The sequence below is a fragment of the Cololabis saira genome, chromosome 7 (assembly GCF_033807715.1).
Source record: "Cololabis saira isolate AMF1-May2022 chromosome 7, fColSai1.1, whole genome shotgun sequence".
Classification (NCBI taxonomy): Eukaryota; Metazoa; Chordata; class Actinopteri; order Beloniformes; family Belonidae; genus Cololabis; species Cololabis saira.
The window spans coordinates 1,209,390-1,233,835 of NC_084593.1; the positions used below are offsets into that span (position 1 = coordinate 1,209,390).

The 24,446-nt window shown below is 45.1% G+C and overlaps 1 protein-coding gene and 16 non-coding genes across 17 annotated transcripts; 1 reads left to right on the forward strand and 16 right to left on the reverse strand.

The window, feature by feature from the left end:
* Positions 1 to 1,059: 1,059 nt before the first annotated feature.
* On the reverse strand, positions 1,060 to 1,131 carry trnaq-uug (transfer RNA glutamine (anticodon UUG)). Its single transcript has one exon. It is a non-coding gene; the product is annotated as a tRNA-Gln (tRNA).
* Positions 1,132 to 1,576: 445 nt separating this feature from the next.
* trnaq-cug (transfer RNA glutamine (anticodon CUG)) lies at positions 1,577 to 1,648 on the reverse strand. Its single transcript has one exon. It is a non-coding gene; the product is annotated as a tRNA-Gln (tRNA).
* A 444-nt stretch (positions 1,649 to 2,092) lies between these two features.
* trnaq-cug (transfer RNA glutamine (anticodon CUG)) lies at positions 2,093 to 2,164 on the reverse strand. Its single transcript has one exon. It is a non-coding gene; the product is annotated as a tRNA-Gln (tRNA).
* Positions 2,165 to 2,411: 247 nt separating this feature from the next.
* trnaq-cug (transfer RNA glutamine (anticodon CUG)) lies at positions 2,412 to 2,483 on the reverse strand. The gene has a single exon. It is a non-coding gene; the product is annotated as a tRNA-Gln (tRNA).
* A 623-nt stretch (positions 2,484 to 3,106) lies between these two features.
* trnaq-cug (transfer RNA glutamine (anticodon CUG)) lies at positions 3,107 to 3,178 on the reverse strand. Its single transcript has one exon. It is a non-coding gene; the product is annotated as a tRNA-Gln (tRNA).
* Positions 3,179 to 3,483: 305 nt separating this feature from the next.
* Positions 3,484 to 3,555, reverse strand: trnaq-cug (transfer RNA glutamine (anticodon CUG)). Its single transcript has one exon. It is a non-coding gene; the product is annotated as a tRNA-Gln (tRNA).
* Positions 3,556 to 3,822: 267 nt separating this feature from the next.
* On the reverse strand, positions 3,823 to 3,894 carry trnaq-cug (transfer RNA glutamine (anticodon CUG)). Its single transcript has one exon. It is a non-coding gene; the product is annotated as a tRNA-Gln (tRNA).
* A 312-nt stretch (positions 3,895 to 4,206) lies between these two features.
* Positions 4,207 to 4,278, reverse strand: trnaq-cug (transfer RNA glutamine (anticodon CUG)). Its single transcript has one exon. It is a non-coding gene; the product is annotated as a tRNA-Gln (tRNA).
* A 313-nt stretch (positions 4,279 to 4,591) lies between these two features.
* Positions 4,592 to 4,663, reverse strand: trnaq-cug (transfer RNA glutamine (anticodon CUG)). Its single transcript has one exon. It is a non-coding gene; the product is annotated as a tRNA-Gln (tRNA).
* A 1,062-nt stretch (positions 4,664 to 5,725) lies between these two features.
* trnaq-uug (transfer RNA glutamine (anticodon UUG)) lies at positions 5,726 to 5,797 on the reverse strand. The gene has a single exon. It is a non-coding gene; the product is annotated as a tRNA-Gln (tRNA).
* A 561-nt stretch (positions 5,798 to 6,358) lies between these two features.
* Positions 6,359 to 6,430, reverse strand: trnaq-uug (transfer RNA glutamine (anticodon UUG)). Its single transcript has one exon. It is a non-coding gene; the product is annotated as a tRNA-Gln (tRNA).
* Positions 6,431 to 6,743: 313 nt separating this feature from the next.
* trnaq-cug (transfer RNA glutamine (anticodon CUG)) lies at positions 6,744 to 6,815 on the reverse strand. Its single transcript has one exon. It is a non-coding gene; the product is annotated as a tRNA-Gln (tRNA).
* Positions 6,816 to 7,024: 209 nt separating this feature from the next.
* On the reverse strand, positions 7,025 to 7,096 carry trnaq-cug (transfer RNA glutamine (anticodon CUG)). Its single transcript has one exon. It is a non-coding gene; the product is annotated as a tRNA-Gln (tRNA).
* Positions 7,097 to 7,379: 283 nt separating this feature from the next.
* On the reverse strand, positions 7,380 to 7,451 carry trnaq-cug (transfer RNA glutamine (anticodon CUG)). Its single transcript has one exon. It is a non-coding gene; the product is annotated as a tRNA-Gln (tRNA).
* A 210-nt stretch (positions 7,452 to 7,661) lies between these two features.
* Positions 7,662 to 7,733, reverse strand: trnaq-cug (transfer RNA glutamine (anticodon CUG)). The gene has a single exon. It is a non-coding gene; the product is annotated as a tRNA-Gln (tRNA).
* Positions 7,734 to 9,965: 2,232 nt separating this feature from the next.
* On the reverse strand, positions 9,966 to 10,037 carry trnaq-cug (transfer RNA glutamine (anticodon CUG)). Its single transcript has one exon. It is a non-coding gene; the product is annotated as a tRNA-Gln (tRNA).
* Positions 10,038 to 19,333: 9,296 nt separating this feature from the next.
* Positions 19,334 to 20,332, forward strand: LOC133447750 (neurogenin-1-like). The gene has a single exon (XM_061726477.1). The coding sequence runs from the start codon at positions 19,334 to 19,336 to the stop codon at positions 19,910 to 19,912; it is 579 nt and encodes a 192-aa protein (XP_061582461.1). The 3' UTR covers positions 19,913 to 20,332.
* Positions 20,333 to 24,446: the final 4,114 nt, after the last annotated feature.

The following is a 24,446-nucleotide window of genomic DNA, read 5'->3' on the forward strand; positions in this document are numbered from 1 at the left end:
CCCAGATTGAAATTCAGGAAATGTAGAGGTCTCACCGAGATTCGAACTAGGATCGCTGGATTCAAAGTCCAGAGTGCTAACCATTACACCATGGGACGACAAAATCCAGAACCAACCGGGATCGAAAAAAATTTCCAGAAGCAGGAAGGATGCAAACAAATTTCCTGGATCAGCAATTATCCAATCGAATTTCCAGGATCAGCAAGTATCCAATCAAATATCCAGAACGAGCAAGTATCCAATGGAATTTCCAGGACTAGCAAGCATCCAAACAAATTTGAATGCAATCAAATTTCCTGGATCAGCAAGTATCCAATCGAATTTGAACAACCAGCAAGAAGCTAAACAAATTTCCAGAAGCAGGAAGGATAGAAACAAATTTCCTGGATGAGCAAGTATCCAATCAAATATCCAGAACGAGCAAGTATCCAATGGAATGTTCTGGATCAGCAAGTATCCAATCGAATTTCAAGGACCTGCAAGGATTCAAACAAATTTCCAGGACCAGCAAGGATCCAATCAAGTATCCAGAACGAGCAAGTATCCAATGGAATGTTCTGGATCAGCAAGTATCCAATCGTATTTCCAGAACGAGCAAGTATCCAATCGAAATTCCAGGACCAGCAAGGATTCAAACCAGCAAGGAGCTAAAAATATTTTCCAGGACAAACAAGCATCCCTTCAAATTTCTAGGAGGAAACATGGAAAGATACTTTACTAACACAGATTAAAATTCAGGAAATGTCAAGGTCAAACCGAAATTCGAACTCGGATCGCTGGATTCAGAGTCCAGAGCCCTAACCATTACACCATGGGCCAATTAACTCCAGAACCAACCGGGATCGGAAATTTTTTTCCAGAAGCAGGAAGGATGCAAACAAATTTCCCGGATGAGCAAGTATCCAATCCAATATCCAGAACGAGCAAGAATCCAATGGAATTTCCAGGACTAGCAAGGATCCAAACAAATTTGAACAACCAGCAAAGATCTAAACAAATTTCCAGGAGGAACCATGGAAAGATACTTTACTAACCCAGATTGAAATTCAGGAAATGTAGAGGTCTCACCGAGATTCGAACTCGGATCGCTGGATTCAAAGTCCAGAGTGCTAACCATTACACCATGGGACGACAAAATCCAGAACCAACCGGGATCGTAAAAAATTTCCAAAAGCAGGAAGGATGCAATCGAATTTCCAGGATCAGCAAGTATCCAATCAAATATCCAGAACGAGCAAGTATCCAATGGAATTTCCAGGACTAGCAAGCATCCAAACAAATTTGAATGCAATCAAATTTCCTGGATCAGCAAGTATCCAATCGAATTTGAACAACCAGCAAGAAGCTAAACAAATTTCCAGAAGCAGGAAGGATAGAAACAAATTTCCTGGATGAGCAAGTATCCAATCAAATATCCAGAACGAGCAAGTGTCCAATCGAATTTCCAGGACCAGCAAGGATCCAAACCAGCAAGGAGCTAAACAATTTTCCTGGACAAGCAAGCATCCTATCAAATTTCTAGGAGGAAACATGGAAAGATACTTTACTAACCCAGATTAAAATTCAGGAAATGTCAAGGTCTCACCGAGATTTGAACTCGGATCGCTGGATTCAGAGTCCAGAGTGCTAACCATTACACCATGGGACCATTAAATCCAGAACCAAACGGGATCGAAAAAATTTCCAGAAGCAGGAAGGATGCAATCGAATTTCCAGGATCAGCAAGTATCCAATCAAATATCCAGAACGAGCAAGTATCCAATGGAATTTCCAGGACTAGCAAGCATCCAAACAAATTTGAATGCAATCAAATTTCCTGGATCAGCAAGTATCCAATCGAATTTGAACAACCAGCAAGAAGCTAAACAAATTTCCAGAAGCAGGAAGGATAGAAACAAATTTCCTGGATGAGCAAGTATCCAATCAAATATCCAGAACGAGCAAGTGTCCAATCGAATTTCCAGGACCAGCAAGGATCCAAACCAGCAAGGAGCTAAACAATTTTCCTGGACAAGCAAGCATCCTATCAAATTTCTAGGAGGAAACATGGAAAGATACTTTACTAACCCAGATTAAAATTCAGGAAATGTCAAGGTCTCACCGAGATTTGAACTCGGATCGCTGGATTCAGAGTCCAGAGTGCTAACCATTACACCATGGGACCATAAAATCCAGAACCAAATGGGATCGAAAAAAATGTCCAGAATCCGGAAGGATGCAAACAAATTTTCTGGATCAGCAAGTATCCAATCGAATTTCCATAACGAGCAAGTATCCAATCGAATTTCCAGGACCAGCAAGGATCCAAACCAGCAAGGAGCTAAACAACTTTCCAGGGCAAGCAAGCATCCCTTCAAATTTCTACGAGGAAACATACTTTACTAACCCAGATTGAAATTCAGTAAATGTCGAGGTCTCACCGAGATTTGAACTCGGATCGCTGGATTCAGAGTCCAGAGTGCTAACCATTACACCATGGGACCATAAAATCCAGAACCAAACGGGATCGAAAAAATTTCCAGAAGCAGGAAGGACGCAAACAAATTTCCTGGATGAGCAAGTATCCAACCGATTTTGAACAAACAGCAAAGATCTAAACAAATTTCCAGGATTAAACATGTCAAGATACTTTACTAACCCAGATTGAAATTCAGAAAATGTTGGGGTCTCAACGAGATTTGAACTCAGATCGCTGGATTCAGAGTCCAGAGTGCTAACCATTACACCATGGGACCATAAAATCAAGAACCAAACGGGATCGAAAAATTTTTCCAGAAGCAGGAAGGATGCAAACAAATTTCCTGGACTATCAAGTATCCAATCGAATATACAGAACGAGCAAGTATCCAATCGAATTTTCTGGATCAGCAAGTATCCAATCGAATTTCCAGAACGAGCAAGTATCCAATCAAATTTTCTGGGTCAGCAAGTATCCAATCGAATTTCCAGAACGAGCAAGTATCTCATCGAATTTCCAGGACCAGCAAGGATCCAAACCAGCAAGGAGCTAAACAATTTTCCAGGACAAGCAAGCATCCCTTCAAATTTCTAGGAGGAAAAATGGAAAGATACTTTACTAACCCAGATTAAAATTCAGGGAATGTCGAGGTCTCACCGAGATTTGAACTCGGATCACTGGATTCAGAGTCCAGAGTGCTAACCATTACACCATGGGACCATAAAATCCAGAACCAAATGGGATCGAAAAAAATGTCCAGAATCCGGAAGGATGCAAACAAATTTCCTGGATCATCAAGTATCCAATAGAATATACAGAGCGAGCAAGTATCCAATCGAATTTTCTGGATCAGCAAGTATCCAATCGAATTTCCAGAACGAGCAAGTATCCAATAGAATTTCCAGGACCAGCAAGGATCCAAACCAGCAAGGAGCTAAACAACTTTCCAGGGCAAGCAAGCATCCCTTCAAATTCCTACGAGGAAACATACTTTACTAACCCAGATTGAAATTCAGGAAATGTCGAGGCCTCACCGAGATTTGAACTCGGATCGCTGGATTCAGAGTCCAGAGTGCTAACCATTACACCATGGGACCATAAAATCCAGAACCAAACGGGATCGAAAAAATTTCCAGAAGCAGGAAGGATGCAAACAAATTTCCTGGATCATCAAGTATCCAATCGAATTTCCAGGATCAGCAAGTATCCAATCAAATATCCAGAACGAGTAAGTATCCAATTGAATTTCCAGGACTAGCAAGGAACAAAACAAATTTGAACAACCAGCAAAGATCTAAACAAATTTCTAGGAGGAAACATGGAAGGATACTTTACTAACCCAGATTGAAATTCAGGAAATGTTGAGGTCTCACTGAGATTTGAACTCGGATCGCTGGATTCAGAGTCCAGAGTGCTAACCATTACACCATGGGACCATAAAATCCAGAACCAAACGGGATCGAAAAAATTTCCAGAAGCAGGAAGGATGCAAACAAATTTCCTGGACTATCAAGTATCCAATCGAATATACAGAACGAGCAAGTATCCAATCGAATTTTCTGGATCAGCAAGTATCCAATCGGATTTCCAGAACAAACAAGTATCCAATCAAATTTCCAAGACCAGCAAGGATCCAAACAAGCAAGGAGCTAAACAATTTTCCAGGACAAGCAAGCATCCCTTCAAATTTCTAGGAGGAAACATGGAAAGATACTTTACTAACACAGATTAAAATTCAGGAAATGTCGAGGTCTCACCGAGATTTGAACTCGGATCGCTGGATTCAGAGCCCAGAGTGCTAACCATTACACCATGGGACCATAAAATCCAGAACCAGCCGGGATCGAAAAAAAATTCCAGAAACAGGAAAGATACAAACAAATTACCTGGATGAGCAAGTATCCAGTCGAATTTCCAGAACGAGCAAGTATCCAATCGAATTTTCAGGATCAGCAAGTATCCAATCGAATTTCCAGAACGAGCAAGTATCCAATCGAATTTCCAGGACCAGCAAGCATCCAAACCAGCAAGGAGCTAAACAATTTTCCAGGACAAGCAAGCATCCCTTCAAATCTCTAGGAGGAAAAATGGAAAGATACTTTACTAACCCAGATTAAAATTCAGGAAATGTCAAGGTCTCACCGAGATTTGAACTCGGATCGCTGGATTCAGAGTCCAGAGTGCTAACCATTACACCATGGGACCATAAAATCCAGAACCAAACGGGATCGAAAAAAATTTCCAGAAGCAGGAAGGATGCAAATAAATTTCCTGGATCATCAAGTATCCAATCGAATATACAGAACGAGCAAGTATCCAATCGAAATTTCTGGATCAGCAAGTATCCGATCGAATTTCCAGAACGAGCAAGTATCCAATCGAATTTTCTGGATCAGCAAGTATCCAATCGAATTTCCAGGAACAGCAAGGATCCAAACCAGCAAGGAGCTAAACAATTTTCCAGGACAAGCAAGCATCCCTTCAGATTTGTAGGAGGAAAAATTGAAAGATACTTTACTAACCCAGATTAAAATTCAGGAAATGTTGAGGTCTCACCGATATTTGAACTCGGATCGCTGGATTCAGAGTCCAGACTGCTAACCATTACACCATGGGACCATAAAATCAAGAACCAAACGGGATCGTAAAAATTTCCAGAAACAGGAAAGATGCAAACAAATTTCCTGGATCAGCAAGTATCCAATCGAATTTGAACAACCAGCAAGGAGCTAAACAAATTTCCAGAAGCAGGAAGGATACAAACAAATTTCCTGGATGAGCAATTATCCAATCGAATTTGAACAAACAGCAAAGATCTAAACAAATTTCCATGATTAAACATGGAAAGATACTTTACTAACCCAGATTGAAATTCAGGAAATGTTGAGGTCTCACCGAGATTTGAACTCGGATCGCTGGATTCAGAGTCCAGAGTGCTAAACATTACACCATATAATCCAGAACCAACCGAGATCGAAAAAAATGTCCAGAAACAGGAAAGATACAAACAAATTACCTGGATGAGCAAGTATTCAGTCGAATTTCCAGAACGAGCAAGTATCCAATCGAATTTTCTGGATCAGCAAGTATCCATCGAATTTCCAGAACAAGCAAGCATCCAATCAAATTTCCAGGACCAGCAAGTATCCAATTGAATTTCCAGGACCAGCAAGGAGCTAAACAACTTTCCAGGACAAGCAAGCATCCCTTCAAATTTCTACAAGGAAACATACTTTACTAACCCAGATTGAAATTCAGGAAATGTAGAGGTCTCACCGAGATTCGAACTCGGATCGCTGGATTCAAAGTCCAGAGTGCTAACCATTACACCATGGGACGACAAAATCCAGAACCAACCGGGATCGAAAAAAATTTCCAGAAGCAGGAAGGATGCAAACAAATTTCCTGGATCAGCAATTATCCAATCGAATTTCCAGGATCAGCAAGTATCCAATCAAATATCCAGAACGAGCAAGTATCCAATGGAATTTCCAGGACTAGCAAGCATCCAAACAAATTTGAATGCAATCAAATTTCCTGGATCAGCAAGTATCCAATCGAATTTGAACAACCAGCAAGAAGCTAAACAAATTTCCAGAAGCAGGAAGGATAGAAACAAATTTCCTGGATGAGCAAGTATCCAATCAAATATCCAGAACGAGCAAGTATCCAATGGAATGTTCTGGATCAGCAAGTATCCAATCGAATTTCCAGAACGAGCAAGTATCCAATCGAATTTCCAGGACCAGCAAGTATCCAATCGAATTTCCAGGACCAGCAAGGATTCAAACCAGCAAGGAGCTAAAATATTTTCCAGGACAAACAAGCATCCCTTCAAATTTCTAGGAGGAAACATGGAAAGATACTTTACTAACACAGATTAAAATTCAGGAAATGTCGAGGTCTCACCGAGATTCGAACTCGGATCGCTGGATTCAAAGTCCAGAGTGCTAACCATTACACCATGGGACCATAAAATCCAGAACCAACCGGGATCAAAATTTTTTTCGAGAAACAGGAAGGATACAAACAAATTTCCTGGATGAGCAAGTATCCAGTCGAATTTCCAGAACGAGCAAGTATCCAATCGAATTTCCAGGACCAGCAAGTATCCAATCGAATTTCCAGGACCAGCAAGTATCCAATCGAATTTCCAGGACCAGCAAGGATCCAAACCAGCAAGGATCTAAACAATTTTCCAGGACAAGCAAGCATCCCTTCAAATTTCTAGGAGGAAACATGGAAAGATACTTTACTAACCCAGATTGAAATTCAGGAAACGTTGAGGCCTCACCGAGATTTGAACTCGGATTGCTGGATTCAGAGTCCAGAGTGCTAACCATTACACCATGGGACCATAAAATCTAGAACCAACCGGGATCGAAAACATTTACAGAAACAGGAAAGATACAAACAAATTTTCTGGATGAGCAAGTATCCAATCAAATATCCAGAACCAGCAAAGATCCAAACAAATTTGAACAACCAGAAAAGATCTAAAAAAATTTCCAGGATAAAACATGGAAAGATACTTTACTAACCCAGATTGAAATTCCGGAAATGTTGAGGTCTCACCGAGATTTGAACTCAGATCGCTGGATTCAGAGTCCATAGTGCTAACCATTACACCATGGGACCATAAAATCCAGAACCAAACGGGATCGAAAAAATTTCCAGAAGCAGGAAGGATGCAAACAAATTTCCTGGATCATCAAGTATCCAATCGAATATCCAGGACCAGCAAGTATCCAATCGAATTTCCAGGACCAGCAAGTATCCAATCGAATTTCCAGGCCCAGCAAGGATTCAAACCAGGAAGGAGCTAAACAATTTTCCAGGACAAGCAAGCATCCCTTCAAATTTCTAGGAGGAAACATGGAAAGATACTTTACTAAACCAGATTAAAATTCAGGAAATGTCGAGGTCTCACCGAGATTTGAACTCAGATCGCTGGATTCAGAGTCCATAGTGCTAACCATTACACCATGGGACCATAAAATCCAGAACCAACAGGGATGCAAACAAATTTCCAGAAACAGGAAGGATGCAAACAAATTTCCTGGATCAGCAAGTATCCAATCGAATTTGACCAACCAGCAAGGAGCTAAACAAATTTCCAGGACCAGCAAGGATCCAAACAAATTTCCAGGAGGAAACATGCTAATATACTTTACCAACCCAGATTGAAATTCAGGAAATGTCGTAGTCTCACCGAGATTTGAACTCGGATCGCTGGATTCAGAGTCCAGAGTGCTAACCATTACACCATGGGACCATAAGATCCAGAACCAACCGGGATCCAAACAAATTTCCAGAAACAGGAAGGATGCAAAAAAATTTCCTGGATGAGCAAGTATCCAATCGAATATCAAGGACCAGCAAGTATCCAATCGAATTTCCAGTATCAGCAAGTATCAAATAAAATTTGAACAACCAGCAAAGATCTGAAAAAATTTCCAGGAGGAAACATACTTTACTAACCCAGATTGAAATTCAGGAAATGTCAAGGTCTCACCGAGATTTGAATCAGATCGCTGGATTCAGAGTCCAGAGTGCTAACCATTACACCATGGGACCATAAAATCCAGAACCAACCGGGATCTGAAAAAATTTCCAGAAGCAGGAAGGATACAAACAGATTTCCTGGATCAGCAAGTATCCAATCAAATATCCAGAATTAGCAAATATACAATCGAATTTCCAGGATCAGCAAGTATCCAATCGAACATCCAGAACGAGCAAGTATCCAATTGAATTTCCAGGATCAGCAAGTATCCAATCAAATATCCAGAACGAGCAAGTACCCAATCGCATTTCCAGGACCAGCAAGTATATAAATAAAATTTGAACAACCAGCAAAGATCTGAAAAAATTTCCAGGAGGAAAAATACTTTACTAATCCAGATTGAAATTCAGGAAACTTCGAGGTCTCACCGAGATTTGAACTCGGATTGCTGTATTCAGGGTCCAGAGTGCTAAACATTACACCATGGGACCGAAAAAATCGTGAACCAACCGGGATCCAAGCAAATTTCCAGAAGCAGGAATGATGCAAACAAATTTCATGGATGAGCAAGTATCCAATCGAATATCCAGGACCAGCAAGTATCCAATCGAATTTCCAGGACCAGCAAGTATCCAATAAAATTTGAACAACCAGCAAAGATCTAAACAAATTTCCAGGAGGAAACATGGAAAGATACTTTACTAACCCAGTCTGAAATTCAGGAAATATGTGGAGGTCTCACTGAGATTTGAACTCGGATCGCTGGATTCAGAGTCGAAAGTGCTAACCATTACACCATGGGACCATAAAATCCAGAACCAACCGGGATCGAAAAAAAATTTCAAGAAGCAGGAAGGATGCAAAAAAATTTCCTGGATGAGCAAGTATCCAATCGAATATCCGGAACGAGCAAGTATCCAATTGAATTTCCAGGATCACCAAGTATCCAATCAAATATCCAGAACGAGCAAGGAGCTAAACAAATTTCTAGGACCAGCAAGCATCCCATCAATTTTCCAGGAGGATCCATGGAAAGATACTTTACTAACCCAGATTGAAATTCAGGAAACTTCGAGGTTTCACCGAGATTTGAACTCGGATCGCTGGATTCAGAGTCCAGAGTGCTAACCATTAAACCATGGGACCATAAAATTCAGAACCAACCGAGATCGAAAAAAATTTCCAGAAGCAGGAAAGATGCAAAACAATGTCCTGGATGAGCAAGTATCCAATCAAATATCCAGAACGAGCAAGTACCCTATCGAATATCCAGAATGAGCAAGTATCCAATCGAATTTCCAGTAACAGCAAGTATTTTTAGAGCCTATTGTACCCCTATGTATACTGCTCACTTGTGGCGTCGCTATAAAAAGAGCAGTATGCAGAAACTGTATGTAGCCTACAATGATGGGTTGAGGCTGTTGCTCAAGGTGCCACGCTGGAGCAGTGCAAGTCAGCTGTTTGTCAGTGTCAGTGTGCCTACCTGCACTGCTGTACTGCGTAACCTTATGCACAGATGTATGTGCAGGTTGTCGGACTCTGGGAACAATATCATTTTCAAACTGACTAACCCTGCACAGAGCTCAGTCAGGTTCTTTTCCAGAATCTGGAATCATTGGCGTATCAGCCTTTATGTAAATATGATGTGATTACTGTGGATTTTATCCTAATTTTTTGTACCCTTTGTCTGTTGTCTGTTGTGCTATGGACCCTGTGTCCTTAATAAAGCTTATTATTATAATAAAGCTTATTATTATCCAATGAAATATCCAGAACCAGCAAGTATCCAATCGAATTTCCAGAACGAGCAAGTATCCAATCGAATATCCAGAACGAGCAAGTATCCAATCGAATTTCCAGGACCAGCAAGGATCCAATAAAATTTGAACAACCAGCAAGGGGCTAAACAAATTTCCAGGACAAGCAAGCATCCCTTCAAATTTCTAGGAGGAAACATGGAAAGATACTTTACTAACCCAGATTGAAATTCAGGAAATGTCGAGGTCTCACCGAGATTTGAACTCGGATCGCTGGATTCAGAGTCCAGAGTGCTAACCATTACACCATGGGACCATAAAATCCAGAACCAACCGGGATCCAAACAAATTTCCAAAAGCAGGAAGGATCATCATCATCTTCATCATCATCATCATCATCATCATCATCATCATCATCATCATCATCATCATCATTATTGTTATTGTTATTGATACTGATGATCAGATTATTGATCCTGATGATCAGATTATTGATACAGATGATCTGATTATTGATCCTGGAGATCAGATTATTGATACTGATGATCGTATTATTGATCCTGGAGATCAGATTATTGATACTGATGATCATATTATTAATCAGATTCTTGATCCTGATGATCAGATTATTGATACTCATGATCAGATTTTTTGATACTGATGATAAGATTATTAATCCGATTCTTGATACTGATGAACAGATTCTTGATGCTGATGATCAGGTTATTGATACTGATGATCAGGTTATTGATCTTGATGATCAGATTATTGATCGTGATGATCCCAATGTTCACAGTGACGTCTTTAGTTCTCCTTCAGTTGTTTTCTTTGTCCTCTCCATCCTTCTTCTTCTTCCCAGTTCCTGTTCTTCTGTCTCTCTGCCACAGTTTTGTTCAGTTTTTTCCTCTCATATCACCTCTTTCTCTCCTTTTCTTCCATGTTTCCCTTCATTTTCTCCACTTCTTTGTTCTGAAACATGTAAAAGTCGTAACTGAAATCTCCTCTTGAACGTTTGAATTTCAGGACTTTTAGAAACTTTTACGGCTGGAGAAACGAGCCCCAACAACAGGAGCCGTGATGAGGCGGAGGGGCGGTGGCCCCCCTGGCCCCCCCGGCCCTCCAGGCCCCCCCCAGCCCCCCCACCCCGCCTCTGGCCCTGCAGCTTTCACATGCAAACGAAGCAGACATATGGAGGGGAGGTGTCTCTGCCGCGGCGCTCCTAAAGATTCAGATTGTATGACAAATCACGTCCAGGGCCCCCCCCATCAGGTCCAGGGCTGCCCCCCACACCCCGGCCCCCCGCCCCCCCCACACCACCACACCTCCAGACAACAGCTTCATTAGTCTGAAAGAGGAGAGTTTTCACAGCTTTGTCGAGTCAAGCCTCCAGCTTCTCCTCCCTGAATCTCTCCTTTGTTGCCCAGAGTTTAAGTCATCGCTCTCCGACCATATGGGCCCCAAACCCCCCCCCTCCCGATCCACGGTCCCCCCTGATCCACGGTCCACCCCGATCCACAGTCCCCCCTGATCCACGGTCCCCCCAAACCCCCCGGTCCCCCGGACCCCAGACCCCGGTCCCTGGTCCCCCCTGGTCTCCCTCAGCCTGCAGGACTGAACCTCGCCCGGCCGGAGGGACGTTTCTGTCATAACAGGGTATTGGCCACGGTTACTTGATGTTTTTTCATTCGGAATTAATTATTATGAATTAAATAATTCAGAATTAAAGTATTTTCCTTGGAGTTTACATGGAAATAGTAATTCTGAATTGAGGTTTACATGGAAACAGGTTTGATGGTCTTTCTCCAATTCCTCTCCAGGTCTGGGGGTTGGGAAGGTTCTGATTGGATAGGGGGGGGGACCGGAAGTTAAACTACCGGGAGAAAAACTAACTTAGCTACAACTTTGAAAAGATCATTATGATGTTTCCTGTTTCCATCTGTTCTTTTAATGATTTCTATTTATTAAATAAATGGTCTCTGCTCTTGACCAGCGTTTACTGCTGCTGCATCTGGAAACTTTGTTTGGAAAACCAGCCCAGTGGAATATAAGCGTCATGGAGACAGACGGGCGAGGGAACGAGCAGAAAGAAAGACCGGAATTAATTTATAGTGGAATGAGTGCATACATTTTTATTTTTTTAAATTTTTTGTTATTATTTATTTAAATTTTTCTAATTTTCTAATTTATTTATCTTCTTTTTTTTCTTTTAATTTCTTTTTTAATTTTATTTAATTTATTGTGTTTACTTTGTTTTATTTCATTTATTCTTATTTTGTTAATTGTTTTTATTTATTTATTTATTTTTTTTAATTAAATTTAATTATTTTTCTATTTTATTTTTATTTAATTTCTTTTATTAATTAATCATTTTTTTCTTTTTCTGCATGAGTGGATACATGATCGCGGAATTATTCTATTCAGATTTAAAATCAGAATAAACCAGCCAATTACTTCGGAATTAAGTTTAATTCGGACACTTTCATTCAGAATTAGGTGTTTACATGGTCATTTTTACTCATTTTAAATCGGATTTAATTTTAATTCTGAATTAAAGAGGAATTGGGTCTGAACCGGTCCTCAGGAAGGACCAGTCCTCCAAACCGGTCCTCCTGGGGTAAATGCCCGGTTTAGAGGGTATCCTGAGTCCGGTCCGGTTCCTGGTCCGGTTCCTGGTCCAGTTCCTGGGTTCCGGGTCTCTGGGCAGAACAAAGAGGTTCCTGGTCCGTGTTTGTGAGCAGCAGCTCGTCCTCTCCATCACGTCTCTGGTCAAACAGCGTCTTTGTCCCGCCTGTCCGCCGTTATCCATATCTTCCTCCGCCGTGTAGCGGCACGTCCCGCCGCCATCAATCTGCCGCCAACGCTTCCTTTCTCTTGTCCCGGCTGTTTGTTGAGGCCTGATTTACCTCCAGCTCACCCCGGGGTGGGGGGGGGGTGAGGCCTGATTTACCTCCAGCTCACCCTGGGGTGGTGGTGGTGGTTGGGGGGGGGCGCTGCCAAGGCAACGCCTCGGCCAGGACGGCCACCTGACGGAGCTGCCGCCGGGACACGCGCTGGAACTCTCTCTGGGGGGGAAACGGTGGCGGGGTCAGGTTTACATCACTGATAATCCATATCAGTATTACATCACTGATAATCTATAATAATAATAATAATAATACATTTTATTTGTCGGTCCTGTTCATAATTTTTATGGACAGGATTTCTGGGCGTAGCCAGGGGCCGGAGGGGATCCGGTTTGGGAACCTCAGGATTTCATCTCTGCTTTTTGCGGATGATTTTGTCCTGTTGACTTCATCGGACCGGGACCTTCAGCATGTGCTGGGGTGGTTTGAGGCCGAGTGCGTCAGGGATGAGAATCAGCACCTCCAAAACCGAGGCCATGGTTCTCCATCGGGAAAGGGTGGCATGCCTTCTCCGGGTGAAGTCCTGCCTCAGGTGGAGGAGTTCAAGTATCTCGGGGTCTTGTTCACGAGTTAGGGAACGATGGAGCGGAAAGATTGACAGAAGATTGACAAAAGATGGTCATGAACTCTGGGTAGTGACCGAAAGGACGAGATCGCGGATACAAGCGGCCGAGATGAGTTTCCTCCGCAGGGTGGCTGGACGCTCCCTTAGAGATGAGTTTCCTCCCTTAGAGATGAGTTTCCTCCCTTAGAGATGAGTTTCCTCCCTTACAGATGAGTTTCCTCCCTTAGAGATGAGTTTCCTCCCTGAGAGATGAGTTTCCTCCCTTAGAGATGAGTTTCCTCCCTTAGAGACGAGTTTCCTCCCTTAGAGATGAGTTTCACCTGCATGCTGGCTCTCTAGTTTTTGGGTTTAGGTAGCGGTAGCGATAGCTTAGCTCAGACTGCGATCAGATCTCAAGATTTAGGTCGATTGCTGTTATTGTTTTGGTTGGCTCCGTGCCGGTTTCGTGCTTTGTTTGTGGTTTTTTGTTGCAGATTTCCAGTGCTTGACGTGTGTCTCCGTGTGTTCCTGCTTCCTGGATTTCCTGCTTCCCCCCCCGCAAAAAAAAAAAAACACTGGGTTTGTATGTGTATATTTATGTATGTGTACGCATATGTTTCCTCCCTTAGAGAGAGGGTGAGGAGTTCGGTCACCCGGGAGGAGCTCGGAGTCGAGCCGCTGCTCCTTCACATTGAGAGGAGTCAGCTGAGATGGCTTGGACATCTGTACCGGATCCTCCTGGACGCCTCTGTAGGGAGGTGTTCCAGGCATGTCCCTCCGGGAGGAGACCCCGGGGAAGACCCAGGACACGCTGGGGAGACTATGTCTCTCTAAAGGCCTGGGAACGTCTCGGACTCCCTTGGAAGAGCTGGAGGAAGAGCTGGAGGAAGTGTCTGGGGTGAAGGAATTCTGGGCATCTCTGCTGAGCCTGCTGCCCCCGCGACCCGGGAACGGATAAGCGGCGGACGATGGATGGATGAATGGAGGATGGATGGATGGATGGATGGATGGATGGATGGATGGATGGATGGATGGATGGATGGATGGATGGATGGATGGATGGATGGATGGATGGATGGATGGATGGATGGATGGATGGATGGACGGACGGACATTTGGACATTTTATTTGTAAAGCACTTTTCATGAAATAATATCAGATGTGGGGGGTTCAGGGAGGGAGTTCCAGATGTTCAGGGAGGGAGTTCCAGATGTGGATGTTCAGGGAGGGAGTTCCAGATGTGGAGGTTCAGGGAGGGAGTTCCAGATGTTCAGGGAGGGAGTTCCAGATGTGGAAGTTCAGGGAGGGAGTTCCAGATGTTCAGGGAGGGAGTTCCAGATGTGGGGGGGTCAGGGAGGGAGTTCCAGATGTGGATGTTCAGGGAGGGAGTTCCAGATGTGGGTGTTCAGGGAGGGAGTTCCAGATGTGGATGTTCAGGGAGGGAGTTCCAGATGTGGAGGTTCAGGGAGGGAGTTCCAGATGTTCAGGGAGGGAGTTCCAGATGTGGATGTTCAGGGAGGGAGTTCCAGATGTGGAGGTTCAGGGAGATAGTTCCAGATGTGTGTGTTCAGGGAGGGAGTTCCAGATGTGGAGGTTCAGGGAGGGAGTTCCAGATGTGGGGGTTCAGGGAGGGAGTTCCAGATGTGGAGGTTCAGGGAGGGAGTTCCAGATGTGGAGGTTCAAGGAGGGAGTTCCAGATGTTCAGGGAGGGAGTTCCAGATGTGGAGGTTCAAGGAGGGAGTTCCAGATGTGGAAGTTCAGGGAGGGAGTTCCAGATGTTCAGGGAGGGAGTTCCAGATGTGGGGGGGTCAGGGAGGGAGTTCCAGATGTGGAGGTTCAGGGAGGGAGTTCCAGATGTTCAGGGAGGGAGTTCCAGATGTGGGGGGGTCAGGGAGGGAGTTCCAGATGTGGAGGTTCAGGGAGGGAGTTCCAGATGTTCAGGGAGGGAGTTCCAGATGTGGAAGTTCAGGGAGGGAGTTCCAGATGTTCAGGGAGGGAGTTCCAGATGTGGAGGTTCAGGGAGGGAGTTCCAGATGTTCAGGGAGGGAGTTCCAGATGTTCAGGGAGGGAGTTCCAGATGTGGGTGTTCAGGGAGGGAGTTCCAGATGTGGAGGTTCAGGGAGGGAGTTCCAGATGTTCAGGGAGGGAGTTCCAGATGTGGGTGTTCAGGGAGGGAGTTCCAGATGTTCAGGGAGGGAGTTCCAGATGTTCAGGGAGGGAGTTCCAGATGTGGAGGTTCAGGGAGGGAGTTCCAGATGTTCAGGGAGAGAGTTCCAGATGTGGAGGTTAAGGGAGGGAGTTCCAGATGTTCAGGGAGGGAGTTCCAGATGTGGAAGTTCAGGGAGGGAGTTCCAGATGTTCAGGGAGGGAGTTCCAGATGTTCAGGGAGGGAGTTCCAGATGTGGAGGTTCAGGGAGGGAGTTCCAGATGTTCAGGGAGAGAGTTCCAGATGTGGAGGTTAAGGGAGGGAGTTCCAGATGTGGGGGGCAGCGGAGCAGAAGGCTCGGTCGCCGTGTCGGCTGCTGAAACGACCCAGGAGCAGCATGTACAGAATAAAAAGGTGAGGTCCTAGGACAGATCCTTGGGGGACACCACACGTAACAGGGGCTGTTTGGAAGATATCAGTATTACATCACTGATAATCAATATCAGTATTACATCACTGATAATCAATATCAGTATTACATCACTGATAATCAATTTAATTAAATTGTGTGTGAGTGTGAGAGTGTGTGAGTGTGTTTGTTTGTGTGTGTGTCTGTTAGTGTGAGTGAGTGTGTGAGTCTGTGAGTGTGTGTTTCAGTTAAATCTGGTGTCTAAGACTTTAATCCTCTCTCACTCTCATTCTCTCTCTCTCTCTCTCTCTCTCTCTCTCTCTCTCTCTCTCTCTCTCTCTCTCTCTCTCTGCTGGAGGTTCTGTTTTGATCCGTTACCGTGACAACAAGCAGCTGATTGGGCTCCAGAGATGAAGGACTCTCCATCTTCTGAGGACCGGTCCCAGTTTGGTTCTTTTCCACCAGTACCTAGTCAGCCCAGTTTGGTTCTCGTCTCTCCTCCACTCGGTTTGGTTCTTTCCCACTAGGGGTCTAACGTGCCGAGTAGATACTTTTCTGTACCTATTCTGTCGAGGTTCTATTGGCGCTTTTCCACTAGTACCTACTCAGCGCGGCTCTACTCGACTCGCCCCCGTTTTGCGCTTTTACACTAAGGGTCAAGGTGGGTGGAGGCGTGTAGCCGAGTTGATACTTTTTCTATATCTATTCTGCCGAGGTTCTAAGCGGCTGAGTCGGCTGTATCCGACATCATCACACTCCAGGCCACCGATTGGTCGGGGGGTTGGAGTCAGACGTCTGAGTCAGGAGGTGGAAATCAGTGAAAAAGCGGCTCGTGGCTTCCTCATTTGATTCCAGCAGCAACGGCAGCGCAAACGTCTGTTTCATGATCCAACTCTGAGGTGCAGATGTTCATAAACCTGGTGCTGAGGAGAGAATTAAAAAGATCTAGACAGAGATAAGGAACCACCAGATCTACCAGGAGCTCTGTCACTTCATAGCTGCTCACGGCTCCAGCTGACTTTTCAGCAGCACCGAGACAAACTAAATTTTAAAAAAAGTGTTGCCACTTGAAGTTTCTTTCACTCTCATTTTTTAACTTGATATGGAACACAAGCCACAGACCCAGCAGCACATTTATCATCTCCTCCAGGTTCTCCATCTTTATCTATCATCTCCTCCAGGTTCTACATCTTTATCTATCATCTCCTCCAGGTTCTACATCTTTAGTGTTGTTGTCTTCTTCCTTTAGAGACACAATCAAATACGTCACAGCAGCTTCTCCAACCTCCTACTGCTGATCTGGGTGTCTAAAAGAAACGAGGGCGAGGCTGGAGTCGCGCTGAGTAGGTACTAGTGGAAAAGCGCCATAAACGGCTGATTCAGCTGTATCTGACGTCATTCTACCTGCGGCCCCTCTACCGACCTGAGGTCTGAAGGACCTGTACAGACATTTCAACAACAAGTGGGACCCTGGGGGCTCCAGGTCTGGGTCTCTGGGGGCCTCTGCTCGGCCGGGGCCGGCCGGCGGCCCCAGCAGCCCCTGCGGCCCCTGCGGCCCCTCCAGCTCCTGCCCCGGTGATTTGTGGGCCGCCCGGCCCCGGTTTTGTCCCGCTGGGGCCCATTTGAATGAGAAAGCTGCCAGCGGAGGCCGAGCAGAAGAATCGGCACAAAGACTCGGAGGAGCTGAATCTGGCCGGAGGACGGAGAATAGGGGGGGGGACTGAATGGGGGGGGGGGGGCCGTAGGACGGAGCTGAATGGGGGGGGGGGCCCGACCTCACAATGGAACAATCCTCCTCCTAATCGCTTTGATATATTATACATGCCTGAAGACTCCAAACATTGTGTAATTATTTATAAATGGCCGCCCCCCCCATACCCCCCACCCCCCCCTCACCCTCTCACCCCCCCACCAGAATAAAGCAGCAGAAAGACTCTGCAGGTCTCTGCTTCTCCTCCGCTGAGCCGCAAACGCTATAAATGGAATAATTAATGGAAAATTGTATGGCTGTCTCATAAAGATGTCTTTAAAAAGCACTTAAAGAATTAAAGAACCCCCCCAACGGGGGGTGGGGGGGGCAACAGGGGGGAAAGAGGATTTACTTGTGAAGAAGGCTGAGCGCTAATGCCGACCCGGTCCACCGACCCGGTACAGCGACCCGGTCCAGCGGGGGGAACTGGGTCCCGGGTGAAGCCCTGGTGCCGCTGGTACCCCTGGTACCCTGGTACCCCTGGTACCCCTGGTGGAGCCCTGGTACCACTGGTACCCTGGTACCCCCTGGTACCCCTGGTACCCCTGGTACCCTGGTTCCCCTGGTACCCCTTAACTACCTCCTCGCACGACTGTAGATCCTCCACACTCATGTAAATATTGCAATCATCCATGTACTGTAACTCAAATCTGTGTAAATCCTATAATCACATCTCATCTGTTCATAATAATATATATTATCATTCATTCATGTCTGACCTGCACCTATATATATATATATATATATATATATATATATATATATATATATATATATATATATATATATATATATATATATATATATGTATATATATATATATATATATATATATATATATATATATATATATATATATATATATATATATATATATATATATATATATATATATATGGGTATATATGTGTTTATTTCAATGCATAAGCACTTCTGGTTAGATGACAACTGCATTCCGTTGCCCTTTTGACACGTGCAATGACAATAAAGTTGAATCAAATCGAATCAAATGTAATTGAATAGATAGATAGATAGGGATAGGGAATGTGGTCAAACTCTGCCAGAAAACAATTGGCATTAGCCTGAATGATCTGGATCACATCTATCAAGCCAGAGCCACTCGGAAGGCAAAGGCCATTCTGGCGAACCTTCACCATCCTCTTCATGCTGAGTTTCAGCTTCTCCCGTCCAAGAGAAGCTACACTTTTCCCTGTAGGGCCAAAACAAACAGGTACCTCAGGTCATTTATCCCATCAGCGGTAAAGTTTTTAAACAGCCTTTAGGGGGGGAAATGTGATGTGATGACTGTTTTTATTATATTTATTTATGCATTGTATTGTGTGGTTGAAGTGGGATATATGTATGTTGTCCTGTGGTTGCAAACCAAATTGCCCTTTGGGGACATTAAAGCTTTTTCATATTCATATATAGATAGATAGATAGATAGATAGATAGATAGATAGATAGATAGATAGATAGATAGATAGATAGATAGATAGATAGATAGATAGATAGATAGATAGATAGATAGATAGATAGATAGAGTGTGTCTCTGGTTGGTGTTAGTGGGGGTGATGGGGGGGTTGAGGGTCTGAATCTTCTTTCTTTCTTCTTTTCTCTGTTTTTGAGTGAAACTCCTAAAGTGGGCGTGGTCTCCTCCGTGGGGGGGGGTCCGTGCGTGTCGCTCGCGTGGCCCTGCTCTGATTGGCTGGCCGTGATTACCGGCACGCTTCATGCGCGCGGCCCCCGCGGCACGGGGCAGACCTGCGGCCGGGGCCCCCCCACTCCCCGGGGGGGGCAGCTTTGTCCCCGGCCCTATAAAGCCAGGCTGAGGCCGGTCGTGTGCCGCACACGCCGGACATGGACTCAGACTTCAGCCCGCTCTCCTCCCTCTCCTCCCTCTCCGATGATGAGCGCGCCCCCGCGCCGCAGAGGAAGCGGCGGGGCCGCGGGCCCCGGGCCTCCGCCCCGGGGGGGGGCCCTCCGCGCCGCACCCGCCGCCTCAAGGCCAACGACCGCGAGCGCAGCCGCATGCACAACCTGAACGAGGCGCTGGACCTGCTGCGGGGCGTCCTGCCCGGCCTGCCCGACGACGGCCGCCTCACCAAGATCGAGACGCTGCGCTTCGCGCACAACTACATCTGGGCGCTGAGCGAGACCATCCGCATCGCGGACCTGCAGGGCGGGGGTGGGGGGCCCCTGGGTGCGGGGCTCCTGGGTGCGGGGCTCCAGGACCCCGCCAGGTCCCCGGACGCCCCCGGGACCGGGGGCCCCTGGAGCCCCGCAGGCTCCTGGAGCCCCGCCGGGTCCCCGGAATACTCCTCCTCCTCCAGCGCCGGCAGCCCCACGCCCGAGCCCCCGGGCCCCGCGGAGGAGATGATGCTGCTGCGGGACCCGCGGTTCCTGCGGGGATTCCTGCCCGCCTCCTGCCTGTACTGACCCGGAGAAAGAACCGGGATGAGAGAGAGACCCGGGACAGAGACATAACCTGCAGAGAAAAAACCGGGACAGAGACAGAACCTGCAGAAATAAACCGGGACAGAGACAGAACCTGCAGAGAAAAAACCGGGGCAGAGACAGAACCTGCAGAAATAAACCGGGACAGAGACAGAACCTGCAGAGAAAAAACAGAACCGGGTTTGGAGACAGAACTGGGAGACAGATGAGAGAGAGACAGAACCTGGACTTGATTCTGCAGCAGAAGGACCGCAGTTTGCCTCAGACCCGGTACCAGTACCAGTACCAGTACCAGTTCCAGTTCCAGTACCGGTGTAACTTAATTGGGTGAAGTGAAGGAGTTGGTTCCAGACCCACGCACGCCGGACTGCGGAGCGGACCCCTCAACAGAACCCCCCCCCCCCCCCCAAACACACTGTTAGATTATTTTATTGCTGTTTCTATTTATTTTGTTTTGTCACATAACGTTTTTGTATTTTGTACATAAAGAGATTTTTATTCTATTTACTGCAGCTTTTTGCTTTTTCTACGAAAATAAAGTTTTAACGTTTTTACAAAAACTCACCTTGTCTCAGGAATCTTGACTTTGATCTGGTTTTCAAGAGTTTATGAAGGAGAGAACGCGTGACGTCATATTATCAGATTTGAGTTTTATTGTTAATGAAACAACATACGTTTTTTTATTTTTTAACCTTTATTTACCCAGGCAAGCAATTTAAGAACAAATTCTTCTTCACAAATGCAGCCTGAACAAAGAGCATAAGCACTTTGAGGGGAAGGGGAATGCTAGAAATAAAAAACAACTTTATATAAAGTTGCATAATAATACAATAAATATGTACAATAAATATAAATACAATAACATTGAAGCCTGATCAACAAGTGCAACAGTCAAGTTTGTTGCAGAACAGAAGAAACTTGCGTTTTAGTTTTATAAATGAAGCAAGAAACTAAACGTGGTTTGACTTCAGTATAAAACCAGAACAGAAGTTTAGTTTCTGCAGAAGGATCTTATTTTGACGTCATTCATGATTGATGAAGCTCAGGTGGAACCTACTGGTCCAGTTACAAAAAGAGCACAACAAGAAGTGTAAACGTATACAAACCCCCAATAAACGTCTACAAATGCAAATATTTACTATAATTCCCCTTGGGGAATACTGGGGAATTATTGAGGGGAAATGAACCAAAAAAGCAATAAAACACATCGATCTAAATGAATAAATGAGCTGCATTTTCAAAATAAAAGCCAAAACATCCTGCTCAGCGTGGGGAGGCTCCGCCCCCAGAGGTGACATCAGAGATGACGTCAGCAGCAGCAGGGGGCCCGACTTCCTGTCCTTGAACAGAACTACTTCAACTGGGCCGTCGTGGTCCTGAAGGCGGCCCCGGCCCGATTCCGGTCCGTTTCCGGTCCGTTTCCGGTCCACTTCCGTCAGCTTTATTCCTGAAGTTTAGCTGCTAACGGATAAAGCTACTATAGTACGATTAGCGTGAGCACAAAGTTCCTCCAATAGCAGCCACGCCCCTGGTTTAGTGATGTAGCTGCGGGCTATGAGACCTCCTGGCGTGGACGGCTCCCTGTTACCGTTTCCTCACCTGGATCTTCAGAGCTCAGCCATGTCTGCACCGTGTGTCTGTGTGTGTAACTTGGGTGAATTGTGGTGTGCTTGTGTCTGTGTGTGTGCGGGGAGGGGCATTAATACGTTTTATGTTTATTTGTTTTATGTAAAGCACTTTGTGTTGAATTTTATGTATGAAAGGTGCTTTATAAATAAAGTTTGATTTGATGATTTGATTTTCAATTCAATTCAATTCAATTTTATTTATATAGCGTCTAATACAACAGATGTTGTCTCTAGACGCTTTCCAGAGATCCAGAACATGAACATGAACATGAACATAAACATAAACATAAACCCCCGAGCAATTATTATATAAACAATGGCAGGTAAAAACTCCCTTAGTGGGAGAAAAGCCTTAAGCCAAACAGTGGCAAGGAAAAACTCCCCTTTAGGAGGGAAGAAACCTTGAGCAGGACCAGGCTCATAAGGGGGGACCCTCCTGCCGAAGGCCAGACTGGGGGAGTCAGGGACGTCGACAGCACACAGCAGGCAGGTGGAAGCAGCAGCGGGATGACCAGAGGTGGGGGGGGGGGGGCGTCAGCAGCACACAACAGTCATGTGGAAGCAGCAGCGGGATGACCAGAGGGGGGGGGGGGGGGGGGCGTCAGCAGCACACAACAGTCATGTGGAAGGAGTAGCGGGATGACCAGAGGGGGGGGGGGGGTGCAGGCAGGCGGAAGCAGCAACAGCAGACATCCACGTAGGCAGGTGGAAGAAGCAATGGGATGACCAGAGGGGGGGGGGAGGGCCGGGAACACAGGCCAGAACGCAGCTCCTGAGGCTCCGGCCTGCAAACATACACAAAAGAGAAAAAAGGGGGGCCGGCACAAGAAACTACAGGAACGATGGACAAAAATGATAGCTATGAGATATTTATAATAAATAAAAATGGTAATGGAGAAGAGAGGCAGGGAAAAGGAGAGGAGAAGAAGGGTGAGAGGCACCGCCCAGCGGATCATGTCGGTCCCCCTGCAGCATACGCCTATAGCAGCATATTTACCACCAAGCTATATTTGAGACCAACTATTATAGTTTTGTTCTATAGCTGCGACTATGACTACTGACTCTAACACACTAAAGTTTACACTACCTAGAGATTTACCAACACCAGCTAGAGGTTTACTAAACACTAACTATAAGCTTTACTAAACAGAAAGGTTTTAAGTTTAGTTTTAAAGGTGGAGGTGGTGTCAGCCTCCTTAACCCAGATTGGAAGTTGGTTCCATAGTAGTGGTGCCTGATAGCAGAACGCCCGCCCTCCAAATCTACATTTAGATACTCTAGGAACTACGAGTAAACCTGCACCCTGGGAGCGGAGAGCTCGGCCAGGAACATAAGGCACTATCAAATCTTGTAAATACTGCGGAGCTAAGCCGTTTTGGGCTTTATATGCAAGTAATAAAATTTTAAATTGAATTCTGAATTTTACAGGTAGCCAATGGAGCGACGCTAACACTGGAGAGACGTGGTCTCTCCTGCTAATTCCTGTCAGTACTCGTGCTGCTGCATTCTGGATCAGCTGGAGCTTATTCAGCAAATTACTTGGACATCCTGCTAACAACACATTACAGTAATCTAGTCTAGAAGATACAAACGCATGAACTAGTTTTTCTGCATCACTCTGCAAGAGGATTTTCCTAATTTTTGCAATATTACGGAGATGGAAAAACGCTATTTTACAAACCTGATTAACATATGGTTTAAACGACAAATCCTGATCGAAAACAACACCAAGGTTTCTCACAGTTGCACTGGAAGCCATCGCAACACCATCTAATCCCTTCCTAAGATGCTCTGGACCAAGAATGATAACCTCTGTTTTATCTGAATTTAGAAGCAGGAAATTTCTGGACATCCAGTCCTTGATGTCCCTAAGACATGCCTGAAGTTTAACTAACGGTTCTGTTTCATCCGGCTTCATAGACAAATAGAGCTGCGTATCATCAGCATAACAATGAAAGTGTATGCCGTGATTCTGGATTATACTTCCCAATGGCTGCATGTATAAACTGAACAAGATTGGCCCTAGCACTGAACCCTGCGGAACACCATAACAGACCCTTGACTGTTCTGAAGAAACCTCATGTACATGAACAAACTGGAACCTGTCAGATAGATATGATTTAAACCAACGTAGAGCTGTCCCTTTAATCCCAACAACATGCTCTAACCTGTGCAGTAAAATGCCATGATCAACAGTGTCAAAAGCAGCACTGAGGTCCAGTAAAACCAATATGGACACTAATCCCTTATCTGAGGCCATAAGGAGGTCATTCGTGACTCTAACCAGTGCTGTCTCTGTGCTATGATGCATTCTGAACCCTGACTGAAAGACTTCAAACAGATCATTTCTATACAAATAGTCACATAACTGGCTTGAAACTGCCTTTTCCAGAATTTTAGATACAAATGGAAGGTTAGAAATTGGCCTATAATTAGCTAAGGTGTCTGGGTCAAGAGAAGGTTTTTTAAGTAAAGGTTTAATTACTGCCAATTTGAAAACCTGTGGTACATATCCTAAGCTTAGGGATAGGTTGATTTGGTCCAGTATTGTCACACCAATAAGAGAAAAAACATTTTTGAATAGTCGAGTCGGGATGGGGTCTAACATACATGTGGTTGACTTAGCTCTATTAACGAGTGAAGTCAGCTCAGGGAGGTCTATAGGATCAAAATAGTCTAGAGACAAGTCAGAGCCTAGGGAAGTCGCTAAAGCTGAAGAAACGCCCACAACCGGCTGGTTGATTTCTTCTCTAATTCTCGTGATTTTACTGTTAAAGAAGCTCATAAAGTCCTCACTACTGAGAGCTGCAGGAATGCACGGCTCAACAGAGTTGTGACTCTTTGTCAGCCTGGCTACAGTGCTGAACAGAAAACGTGGGTTACTTTTG

Bases quoted from the DNA above. Each gene is read 5' to 3' on its own strand.
- LOC133447750 (XM_061726477.1), top strand. From the start codon at position 19,334: ATGGACTCAGACTTCAGCCCGCTCTCCTCCCTCTCCTCCCTCTCCGAT.